The sequence below is a fragment of the Magnolia sinica genome, chromosome 13, assembly GCF_029962835.1.
Source record: "Magnolia sinica isolate HGM2019 chromosome 13, MsV1, whole genome shotgun sequence".
In the NCBI taxonomy this organism is placed as follows: domain Eukaryota; kingdom Viridiplantae; phylum Streptophyta; class Magnoliopsida; order Magnoliales; family Magnoliaceae; genus Magnolia; species Magnolia sinica.
Window position 1 is genome coordinate 29,590,392 of NC_080585.1, and position 13,437 is coordinate 29,603,828.

Sequence of the window (13,437 nt, forward strand, 5' to 3'; positions counted from 1 at the left end):
AGTTTTTATCTTATTTATCTGGTAATTCTGGATAAATACCAGCCCGAATATTTGGTTTGCGCACTTTCACCAGTTCCATAGAATTATCCATTCTATTTCACACCAGTAGCTAAATTTTAAATGCCATGGCAGTTGAAAGGTTAAAACAAAACTTTATTGGGAAGCCCCAGTCCTTTCGATACTCATGTGGGTTTTAACTTCTCATTACTGGCTTTGTGTTCGAAATATACCTTCTTTTGTTTTTGTTTTCCAAATGAACCTTCTGCCATGAGGACAAGAATCCCAACTGCTGAAATATTTTCCTTTTTTTTGAAATTTTTTTTTATTGATGAATAAAATTCTTTGCAAACCTCGGCCCAAGAAGCTAGACGGGTGATGTCTTCATTTGAAAATTATTAACATATGATCTCATATTTACAAGCTTTCTTGATATGTTGAAATTCGAAGCTGTCATGGTATTTTGATCGGTAGAATAGTAGCGAGGAGTTTTGGGAAATGGTACTTACACAGATTAGTTTGATGTATCTTGTCCAAAAGTAGCTGAAACGAGTGTCTTTCTCTAATCTGCAAAATATGAAGTCATTAGAAAAGCTAACATTTTATATGTGCATATATTTATGTATGTATGAGTGCCAACAGGAAGTCACTTGTTCATTGGCTCGTTGATGATAGTTAACTTCCAAATTCAATTCATTTCTAAGTTGGAGTAACCCATGTGTTCATTGTCTCCACTTATTGTTGGTCATGCATGTAGCATCTCGACAACCAATGCCTAGTTTTCTGTGTACCCTTTCAGCAACTTAATGTATGGTGCTTCAGTAATTTCAAGCCTCTATCTGATATAGTGAACCACATTCCACATGTAATTTTGAAACCTTTCCTGCCCCAAATCAGTTACGCTTTGATCCTGCTTGAAATGCAATGGATATTGATGGGCCAGAAGCACAATGCCACTGATTTGGGCTGAAAAACATCCTGGTCCACTCTCTGCCTCTTTAGGTACATCGGATGTGACTTCCCTGTAAGCTCAGGTCACAGGAATCCCCTCTAACCCGTAGTTCTGTGGGGCCCATCGTAATGTCTATGTTGCTTCTTCTCTGTCCATCCATTTTGCTAGCTCATTTTAGGACATGGACCTTAAAATGAGGCAGATTCTAAACTCAAGTGGGCCGCACCACATGAAACAGTGGGGATGGAAATGCCCACCGGTGAAACCTTCCTGGGGCCCACCGTGATGTTTATATGCCATCCAACCCATTCATGAGTTGGTTCACACCAGGAGGAAGGGAAACACAAATATCTGTGGCCCCAAGAAGGTTTCAGTGGTAGGTGTTCAATTCCCAATGTTTCTTGCGGTTTGGCCCACTTGGGTTTTGAATCTGCCTGATTTTTCAAATCACATCCTCACATGGGCTGGCACAATTCATGGACTAAGTGGATATAATACAGAATGTTGATGGGCCCACAGAGCTTATGATTACAGGGAATTCACATCCAGGTACATCCCTACGTACGGTTAGTGTTATCATTTTATCTCTGCGCGTTTGTGATGTTTGCTTGATCTTGTTTAGTTCAAGTACTGGCTGTTGTTCAGGTAAAGTCCAGTGATGGGAATTTGCAGAATGTAATTATCTTGTGAGTTGGGCTATCTAGTTTCTGGCCCATTTACTTGAGCCAGCCAGCCTGCGGACTGACCTAGGGGTGGCAATATGCCGGCCAAGGCCAGCCATGGTTCGTTCTAGCCCAGCTCAGGCCTTAAGGGGATGAAAAAGCCTTGGCCCTAGCCCTAATGGCTGGGTCAGGCCAGGGCCTGCCCCATAAAATAGTGATCAAAGGTTTGCAATAGGCTCAATTTTAGATTATTTTTTTTTTCTTCACAATAAATCCAACACATAAACAGCTTGAATCATCGAAGACCTGGATTGATCATACTTAAAAACTACACATGAACATCAGCAGGGACCATTAACAAGTGCCTTTAGACTGTTATAATGGTGACCCACTTAATGATTGGATAGGCCAATAGGCCAGGCCAGGCCATTAATCATTAACCATGGCCCAGCCAGGCCCTAGTGTCGTGCCTAGATTTCAGGTCCGGATCTGGCCCTCAGGCCAAGTTTAGGGGCATAAGTGCTGGCCTTGCAGGGCTGGGCCAGCAGCCTGGCCCATCGCTACCCTTAAGACTGATCCCAACCATTGCCAGTCTGATTTGTTCGGTACATCATAGTTTAAAAACTCAACTTAACTCGATATCCTGGTAGGTCAGGTCAACTCAAAGGGACTAAATTGGAAATATTTTTTCAATAGTAGTATAAACTTGAAGGGCATAAGTATAAAAATAAGCAGCAAGAAGCATGATTCTCCTAAAGGAGAGGTAGCACATGTTGTTGCTTCATGTGTTTGAGTAGTCAGTTCCATTTCCACCAATGAATGCTGACCAAGGCATCTATCTACACAATGGACGGTTTATTTGTGCACCTGCGTTGGATGACTAGCAATTAGCAAACCTCTTTCTTTCTCCTTATTTATTTATTTATTTTAAATATATATATTTTTTGTTTACTGGTTTCTTTCTCAAAATCATGTTTTGAGACTTTGAAATTTTTATAATTGGTGTTATCGGGTCATAAACTTTAAAAAGAAAAGAAAATATCTGTCAATGGATTTACCGTCCGAAAAGATCGCTAACACGCCGGAGTCGCCATAGCCGAAGCAAATTGAGGAAGCCGAAGACGTCACCACCACTCTTTTTGCCAGTGAAAATGTGATAGATGAACTGAAACGGTAGGGTGGAAGCGACGTCCATGGTAAACCATATCCTTGAAACGTACCTGAAAGTAACTCAGTGAATTGGTCATGGTTGAGTTGTCGACCACATGATACGGTATATGTGGTACATAAGTTCCACGAATGTGGGCCCCACAGCGAAGAAATGGGTGCCCAAGTAAACGTACAGCTAAAAAGGACCACTGAAAACAGAAATGGTCTTATGGTATGGGCTGGGCTGGTGGTTGACTTCCGCCTAATTTTTAACTTGGCCAAATGGGACCTTTGGACCCATGATTTTAAGACTTGGAGAGTCTGGCGCAACTTGTCCCGAGTTAATTCAGACTCGATCAGACCCCATCTGGTTTTATACCCGACTCAGCCCTGAAATGGGTGAGTTGTGACTGGACTCAGGGCCGAATGAGTTGGGTCAAGTCACCGAGTCTTTTAACCATTGTTGGACTGGCTCTATTCAAAATTTTACTTTTTCTGGGTTTGTTTACAGCGCTAGGGGATCATGGAAACTATTTTATCTGTGCAAAAGGTGGGCCACAACAAGATGATCACCTGATATGAAAATTAAGCCACACAATTATCAAGTGGGACACGTGATCAAAATCGATGAGCAGGTTGATGATCTTTTCATGGATCCTATATTCTACACGTCACACGTTGGCAGGAGAGAGAGAGAGAGAGAGAGAGAGAGAGAGAGAGAGAGAGAGAGAGAGCAAATGTTATCGTTTCTCAAAAGAAGAAAGAAAAAGGAATGATGGGTCAGTACCTTATGGCAATCTTCTTAGGATCATCGACGAGAAGATAGGTGGATTTATCCAAGTAGGCCACGAAGAAAGTCATCACGATATCAATGGCGAAGAATGCATCGACCACCAAATCAACGGCCAACAAAGTTCCGGTTCCCACGCGTTTGAATGCAAGCTCAAAGGGAGATGACCATGCAGAGTAGATGACGAGTACCACTAGAAATAGTTGCCACCACCTGCATTAAGTGACAACAACACCCTTCTAATCAAGTAATTGAAGCAATAAAAGAGGAGAACGGATCGCCTCTCAGGCTTGCATGCTGACTTCTCATGCGGCCCTATCTTTCCCACCAACATGCAACTTGGGTAGGACATCCGTACCTTCTGAATGGTAGGGCCCACCATGAATGAAGATCACATACACAAAAATCACACAGCGCACTTATCAGGTGGGCCATAGTGTTGGAATCAATGGGAAATTGATGGTCTGACTCAACATATAGATGTGGCCGACATAATTAATGGATTAGCCCCGTTATAGGGAGAGGTGATCGTCATGATGGGTCCCGACTTTTGCATGCTATGGATGGTCCCCACAAGTGGCTGGTCGGCGAGAACATGGTATCTAGCCCTCGCTATACATCCATCTAATTTGTAGGCCAATACTCTCTCCTGGTGCACCACACGTGCTTGCGAGAGAGCTGACCTGAGCATCACTCGGTTGTAGATGAGCTGAGTAAAAGTCAGGTCACTCATCAGGTGGGCCACTCGACAACTTTGAACGTGGGCTACCGAATGATTTTTTTTAAAAGTACAATTGTCGATAGCTGGGGCCTTGGTTGGTTCTTGGCCCATTGATTTTGCTCTACCGTTGTTCATCGTATTGATCGCCCTATTTTTAAACGGTGCATGGTTTTCATACACATGGGCCCACCTGATGAGCTTACCGGCTTGATTTTAGCCATCTTTAGAGTTCTTAACAGATACACACCTGGTCAAGGGTCCTTACTCTGATAGACTATATGAGTTTCAACACCTGAGCAAGGTTTGAGTACCCATATGTGGTGAAATTCCACTACGGCGTGGGTATGTGGGGGTACGTGCGCGTGGGTTAAAATAAAAAAAACAAAAAAAAAACACAAATACATACATGTATCCAACAACTGTACATGTACCTTTTACAAAGGTACCCGGTGCTCTTAAAGCCCCCTCAAATTAAAGGTGGCTGAAGGAAAAACTTGAGAATGTACAAAAAGAATGAAAAGCTCTTATTCAAATACAAAAAATCCTTCAACAATGGTTCGGTGCAAGATTTAAGTGGCAGTAAAAATTGCGTAGTTGCAAATAATCTAGTGGTACTTCTGGTGACGTTAGCATAGGGCTGAAAGTTGGGCGGGTTCAACCCAACCGACCTGACATTCGGTTGGGCTTGGGCAAGATGTATCGGGTTTGGTCTTGGGCTTAGGCCATATAGACACCAACCCGATAAAACTTGGGTTGAGCTCGGGTTGCCCGACCCAATCCGAACCTGATCAATATATAAGTTCCATATAAATTAATTATAATTGAGTGTGGATCGTAAGTGTTGAAGGCACATGAAATTCCAATGCCGTCGTATTTCATTGGTCCACTTCATTTCCAATGACTCAAGCTAACAAGATATGCCGGATTTCTCTCTCTCAAATAGGTTGCTTGATGCACAATATGACTTTTAAAGGAGTAGTCCTATATTTTAGCTTATTTATTTAGAACAAATTAACTTCTTTATGATTAATAACTACATATATAATTAATGAAATTATAGGTACAAAAAATAAAACATGTATTGAAAATATAATAGACTAATGTAATAATAGAAATATTAGCATGTATCTACCCCACCAACCCAACTGAGCCTGCTTGGGTTGGGCTTGGGTTGAGAATTCCCAACCCAGGGTTGGGTTGGGTTGGGTTGAGGTACAGGAACTTTGGGTTGGGCTAGGGTTGAGCACCAACCCGCCTGACTTTCAGCCCTCCGTTAGCCCATTCGACAAGTAGTACGGATTAATGATTTTTGATTAATTCCTACTCATGCATGCATCGTGGTAAACTCAAAAGGAATTTCAACACCAGGTCATCGGTTCGAATACTTATTACGATGAATGCATACGAGAAAGAGAAAGAAAAAGAAAAAGAAAAAAAAAGAAGGAAAAAGAAAGAAAAAGAGCGAGAACAACTTTCTGAAAATTTATAAGACATGAACTATTAGCACTTCCAATGACTGCCAAACAATTTAATTGCACTTCAGTTGAGCTTAGGTTTCAATCATTGCTCTTCCAATAAACACACACTACCGGTGGCTCTTCCACTAAAATTTCCCAACAGCAAACAGGGATCGACACTACTAATTAAAAGTGTGTCTAAAAACAAGTACCAGAAAAAAGAGACTGTTTGCACCCATAAGTATGTGTGCAGAGCACTGAAAGTGATGCTCCTAAAGAACGCCCAAATAAATAAAGTAAAAGAGGGGTTTACATCCCTTTGTCATTTCCAATAGAATGCAAGGAGAAATAGCTATGGGAATATGAATCAACGAATCCGTGAGCATAAATAGAAACTTAAGGTGCGTCGGAATGGTTAGGCCGAAGGAGAATCACAAAAACAAATGAGAGCGAAAATCAGATCAGAGATGGTTGATTCCAAACGGTGAAAACAGGGCAGCGGATTGCAGATCTGGATTGACATCAGTCCTGACATGGTACAACTGCAGATTTGCTCTATTGTAGAAGACTGATGTAAAGATGGTGATGATGGTTGCGATGCTGAGAATGACAAGAAAGTAGAGGTTCGTGGCACTGTGCTACTAGTAGCCGACGAAGATGGTTTTGCTGGAAAGTGTTGCAAGAGCAATGCATGGAGATGGCTTTATAAACAATGGCTTTAATTGTGGAGATGTTAATCGATAGAATGGATTTCAATAGGGTTGGAATATGCATCATGTTACTGTTCTAATGGTTTCAAATGGGTAGATATCCCACTCAGCCATGGAATAGTCGATCGTGCCTGATTAGAAGGATCGCCTCTTTCATTGATTTCTAAAACAACGCACTCTATTCTACTCCGTATAAGTCCATACAAGTCCATATCCAAAATCACCATAATTAATTCCGAACTGGACTCAGACCTTAATTCCAGCCATCTAAACTTCAAAATAAGGCTGAAGTGACTTTTTGGTAATAGCAAAAATCAAAATCTGCTAGCACCTATTTCTCATCGGGATGCTGTCAGCTATCCACTTAGTCAATGGCAGTAAGTTGTTGGGATTTGGGCAAAGATAGGTACAAAAATCCAATTTTCGCCGGTATCATTTTTTCTTCAATGCGAATCAATTAAAGGGATTCAGGGAAAGATGATTAGCAGAAATTTAATTTCTACATGCTACTTTTCTTTTTTGAAAGTTGTCACATGTACTTGTAATCGGCAGCAAATTGGTTAAATGTCAAGATTCAATCAAAGATCACCATTGAAAATTGAAAATTAATTATTTAACCTTTTTTTAGGGTACATAACTTTCACCCAAATTACCAAGGTAACCACCCCAACCAACCTACAAGGTGATGTCATGTGTCCCAATAGCTTTCAATAACTAATTACAACAAATCATGTAGTACTTTATCCATCACCTACCCACTTATTACTAAAATGACACCACCTCCAACTGTAAATATCCATCAACCCTCTTATTTTCAATACACTATTCAAACACCAAGCTTTGAAGACTAGGCAAGGGCGTCTTTAAGATTATGGGTGAAGCTTTCCCTTCTCTATTAGACTATCCTTCCATAGGTTTTAGTTGCAAAATTTTAAAGACTAGGTGAGGGCATTCTAAAGATTAAGGGCCCTCCTACAGATTCCATGGAAAATGTCTTAAGATTAGGGCTTGAATTGAAGAACTCCACCATTTTCTTTAATTAAGGAGTAGTGTTCTTTCTTCTCCACTTACATCTCCAAACAACACTCGTCATCTTGTGACTTCATAGAGGATAGTCAAATATTTAAGAGCTCTTATCATCTTCTCCCACAGAGGAGTATTGAAGTTCTTCCATCCACTCACATTTCTCGTACCCTAAGTTAATCTGAGTTTATTTACTACTTTTCATTTACATGACTTTTGCTCGCTATATTGCTACATTTCCCTTCACATACACCCACATGTTGCAAATTTGCTTTACTTTTTAATTTATTCCTTCATTTACTCTTAAGCAATAAGGCAGAGCTAGAATCCTAAATAATCAAAATCTCATAAAATAGAGATAATATGTTTGTACGGGCAGGGAAGGTACCTCACACCTTCCCTATAACTGACGCACTTGCTCAGAATCTATTAACGTAAACAATTTAGAGTCATTCAAATCCAAGTTGTTCATTTTAACTCTGGATCATCATGTTTATATGTGTCTAGCCTTCCATAGATTTCCAAGTTTGACTACTGGCAAATCTATAAAACATCTCTATCATCCTCCTACCGCATCTCCACATTTGGTGTGTCTTGCCCCGCCCAGCCTAGCTTGTCCCATGTCCCATAGAAGTTGTAGAAGGTGGGTAATGGCAGTTCAAGAAAAGAGAGGCGGATCTGGTTTGGGTGCTATTAGAGATAATGGGCTTAGGGTCACACAATGAGTGGTGGCGATGATGGTTTCGATGATCAGCTAGAGATTAGTGTAACAAACGAATGTCGAAAGGTGGAGAGATGGGTCTAGTACAAAGTGGTGGTAGATCTAATCCGCGGGCTAGGTTGGATTCGAAGTTTGGATCTAAGATGAGGCTAATGGAGATCGAAATGGTGGACACAAGACTCAACGATGCAATAGGGGCTAGTGACTAGATTTGGAAAATTATGATGTGCTGTTGTTTAAGAAGAAGACGTTACAAGCGATAACGAGTTACAATCTGCATTGAATGATGATTATTGGTGGCATAGCCAGCAACTATCACGAGGACAATAGGCCTTTGTGTTATAGACAAACAGGAGCTCTAGTGATGATGGTTGCAAATGGGAAACAAATGGAATATGTCGATAGTGGCATATCCGGTGTCTAATCACTTGAACACCAACTTTATGGAAGTGAACTTGAACTAAATGACATATCACGTTACTTTTCATTGTGATGATCTAAACAAACTCTTAACATACACATTCTACAAGAGAATGATGAAACAATCTATGCCTCTAGCAACTCTAGCTGTGCTAGAGGCCTACGAAACGATGAATGGAGGTCGGCCAACCCAGGTAAACAGTAGTGTGATGGTGGTCAAACCCCATGTAAGAGAAAAACTCAAGAGAGAGAATGTAGAATATACCCATGTGTAGTGTGGATGGTGGATCCTTGATGGAATCGACTCGCTTCCAAAGGGGAACCTCTTTCTTGAGGGCTTTTACGGGGTTGTAATTAAGAGAGTATTGTGTTTGACCAGAGTCACCACTAACCAATTATTTCAAATATATAGCCGGTTAGACCTTGTAGAAATGTTTAAGATTAAAAATACAAGGATCCTTAGCCCTAAGATGACTCTTGAGCTTATGTTTAGAGATTTTAAGAGGCCATGGTTAAAGAGAGTGAATGTGTCAGGCATCAACTCTGCCCGTACAAACATACAGTCTTTACTTCACAAGATCTTACTACTAAGGATATGATTAGTTCTCATATAAAAAAGATGAAATGTAATGAATGCAATGATGATAATGGCTAATAAATTTAAATATCTAATGAGCAGGATCTAGCTATGTGACAAGCTACAGAGCATGCGTTCGAATTGACCGAGTTTAAGTGTTGTGGAAGTTTGATATTGTATTATGCTTATGACAAAATGGAAGCTAACTGGTTGGGTTTCAAGTGGGCAGGCTCGGATTATATCGACAAGCCACAAAGTATACACTCAAGTCAATTATATGGGAAAAAATGACGTAATGCAATGCAGTGATGGTATATATGAGGAGCAGGGGGTTGAGAAAGGAGTGAATGTTGCACAATATTAGTGCTTAGAATTAGATGAGGTTGATTGAAGACTGAATAGTTGGATGGACGGTAGTATCGCAAGGATAGATCAAGTGGCTTGTATTATGACTAAGTGACTTTGGAGGCTTGGACTCTAGCTACTCTAAACTAGACCAGGCATGTAATCTCTTTCTCTCACTCTCCTTTGTGGAGGGATGGGATGGCTAGATGACTAAGGGACTGAGGGATGAAGAGGCTTCTAAATGCGTGATAATTTACTGGATTTTGGTTTATTACTGGATGCCTTGAAATGGGAGAGGAGGGGCTATTCATAGCCTCTAAGCCCCTTTTTTTTTTTTTTTTAGTTCTTATAAAGTCCAGGGGTAAATGTGGCTAGATGGTTTGGATTTGAGATTATCACATAGCATCGTCTCATGGGTTGGATGAGGTAGTAAATGGGTAAATTTGAATTTGGAGAAGAGCATCAAAATATGCACATCAATTATACACTTGGGGGTTGTAACAGGGGAGTTCCAGATGCTTGTGGGATGTCTGCCCAGAGAGGAGGTATGCCACATGGCTAGCAGCAGCCAGAGTGCTGCCAATCCTCATATGGATCTCCTTTGTTGACAGGCTATCTCCCACACTCGTATGGAGACTTTGCTGTGAAGGATGTTGTATTACTGTTATACATTATACTTTGATTGGGCTTTTATTCGGGCTTAGTTTTGGGTTGGTCTTAACTAGGTGAGTTGACTGGATTGTTGGACTGGATAGACTAACCTGATGAGTTGAGTCGGTGAGTCGAATCGTCGGGTTGACCCAAGGTTATAGGGTTCATGGTTTTAGGGTTTAGGACTTAAATTGGTTGAGCTGATTGGGTTGAATTTGGTCAAGTTGGGTCAAGTTTAGGGTTTAGGATTAAGATTCTTAGGGTTTAGGCTTCTAGGATTAAGGTTTAGGATTAGGATTTTGGTTGACCATTCATTGGTTCAAACTTAATCAGCTTATCAGCCTAAATTAAGTGGGGTGTCTACATGTAGCTAAACTCTACTTAAAGAATTTTGATTTAATATTTGGCAAGAATCGTGTACGCTAGCTAGTCTCTTAGGAGCATTAATTTGAAGCCCAAATCATGCAACCCAATCTTGGACTCGCCACATGTGTAGGCACTCTAATGGACCCCGCCACATGAGGTCCAAGACCAACCGAATCAAACAAATTAGATAATGATGAAGAATGGTCAGTGAGAAACTGAGAATCAAGCCCAAAGAATGACTCTAATAACATTTTAAGATTTTAGGGATTACATTTTAAAGATTATTCTTATGTATTTCATTGAAAGTGATAAAAATATACTCAAAAGATGAAAAATATCTTCATCTATACAAATCTTAACATGTATATGTACATATCCACTCATATAGCTACCTATAGTATGTATAGCTCTCCCATGGATTTATTATCCGATTGGTAGCCATCCAATTAGATAGTTAAAATGAAAAACAAACAGTGGTCCAATACAGCCAACAAATGTCCTAGAGTCTGTGGTGTGGAATAAAGTTTAATACTCTGGCAGTCTGACCAAGCACTGATCAGTAATTGTGCACGCGTCATTCGTGTAACTTGAATTAAACCGTGATTGTGGGGCCTACTGATGACTGAATGGCCGATTCGTGGATAAGTAATGGACGATTAATTAAATAAACAAGTCATGTCCATTAATTAGAGGTTAGGATCATTGAATCAATCGTATTTGAGTTTCGGACCCATCTACAGAGGTTCTCACGATTTGGATGTTTTAATTGGTTACATCTATTCCAATCAGAGGTTGGGATCTGGCCCATCCATATTAGGGCCAACAATTTCGACAGTTTAGATTGCAGGATATCTATTCCACGTATACAGGAATAGCATGCATACATATGGATGGTATTACTCTTCTACCACAAAATAATATTTTCCCTATAATTCAAAAGAAAAAAAAAAAACACTTTATTTGTAATTAAGTTTAGGTGCAAAATCATTTTTGAATTTTGCATACCATAAAACCATACCATCCTATGCATGGAATGTCACTTCAATTCCACGTTAAAAAAAAAAATAGAAAAAATAGAAAAAAAAAATATGCTATAAACAAAGTAAAAGAGACCCACCAACAACGATTATCCTACGGTGCAAAATGATTTTTGAATATTGCATTCCATCACACCATACCATCATATGCATCGATGTCGCTCCGTGTAAAATATAAAAAATAAAAAAAAAAGTTATAAATTGTGTCAAAAAGACCTGCCCATAGCAACGAGCATACAGTGCAAATGATTTTTGATTTTTTTTTTTTTTGAAGACACAGGGTGTCCCCACTTCTTTTTTGAAGTGAGACTAATCCCTGCGAATACACGTAATCACCCATAACCACGCGTATCGGGTAAAGCCAAGGAGGGGAATCGAACCCTCACCTATAGGGAGCAAACCTATGGTGAAGACCATTCACTCAAACCTCGTTGTGTGTATCATTTGCATACTATCATCTACATCAAGGTTGCTTCAATTCGGTGAGAAAAATAAAATAAAATAATAGAAATTAAAAATGTTACAAGCAGTGTTAAAGAGACCCACCTATAGCTATAATCATATGGTGCAAAATGATTTTTGACTATTGCGTACTATCACATGCATCGATGTCACTTCAATTCTATGGGAAAAAAAAAATCCAAAAAAATGTTATAAACAGCATAAAAGAGACCCACCTATAGCGACGATCGTACGGTACAATTATGTATTTTTTGAGCCTTGAATGGCCTTCATCGATGATGGTCCCAAACGCAGGCAAAAGACTGCTTGAAACTGTCGCCAAGTTCCTAATTTCACCACTCGAGGCTCGTCTGGCCAACAGAGACGGCGATTTCCCGCTGCGCTCCAACTGCGGCATTGTGACGGAAAATGCAAGTGAAGACTCTTTGGTACATGGACTATAAAAGACTTTTGGATTGATACAGGTTTAAGTGATTAGAATAATTACATATGGGGAAGTTGACAAACGAGTCTTGAAATTTTATATTAATGATACATTAGTATAATATCATGATAATTGTATTTTATAGGGCATTGATTGCAATACAAGTCTACTTGTATTTTGTCGGCATCATGTGTCCGTTGATCGCGCATGATTTTGATGAATGGTCAGCGTCACAATATTAAACAGCGAATTCAATTAAGAAAAAAAATGAAAAAAATATGAATTTTGAAATATTTATACATGGGGTGATGATGGAGATTAGTGTGTTTAACCAATGTTTACTGTCTGATAATGGGCCGGGCCTTAAGTGGACCAACACTTGAAAATCACACAGGGAGTCTGATCATTGACCTGACCATTCAGAAGCAGATGGATGGTTCTGAACATGGATTAGGTCAGACTAACCCGACTGAGATATTAATCGGATCTAAAAGTCACATACGGGCTAGACCCGTTCGTAATCCTGACTCTGAGTCCGGCCCAAATCCAGCACTTAACATTATAAGCAGGCCCGTCTTGGCTCAGGACGGCCCTAACCTAAGGCCGTGCCCGGCCCAATTACTAATCAAGCTTCAAAGCATAGGTCCAGGCACAAAATACAGGCTTATATATCGGTCCAGGATTCAAAACCTTATAGGCCAGCCTGGCCCATTTGGATGGAAGGTTAGGAACGACTGATTTTGACTAGGGGCCAGTGAAGAGGTAGTCCATTGATCAGATGGTCAAGCACACCCATTGGATGGTTGAAATGAATTGATGATGCATCTATGATTCTATACCACTCATTTTCTTTCTTTCTTTCTTTCTTTCTTTTCTCTCTTCTAATGATTATGCAAAAGGATCATTTTGAACTCAAAAGTAAAAAATAAAAAGTTATATATATATATATATATATATATATATATATATATAT

At 39.9% G+C, this 13,437-nt stretch overlaps 1 protein-coding gene across 1 annotated transcript in view; it reads right to left on the bottom strand.

Moving 5' to 3' along the window:
- LOC131223411 (potassium channel KAT3) overlaps nt 1–12,919 on the bottom strand; it is a 38,962-nt gene extending 26,043 nt beyond the window's left edge. Inside the window, exons 1-4 of the mRNA XM_058218817.1 lie at nt 12,256–12,919; nt 3,548–3,763; nt 2,670–2,831; nt 507–564 (exon numbers count right to left, since the gene is read on the bottom strand). Coding sequence (XP_058074800.1) covers nt 507–564; nt 2,670–2,831; nt 3,548–3,763; nt 12,256–12,437 — 618 coding nt within the window. The 5' untranslated portion in view covers nt 12,438–12,919. The remainder of the gene's footprint in view (nt 1–506; nt 565–2,669; nt 2,832–3,547; nt 3,764–12,255) is intronic.
- Between the last annotated feature and the right edge of the window lie 518 nt (nt 12,920–13,437).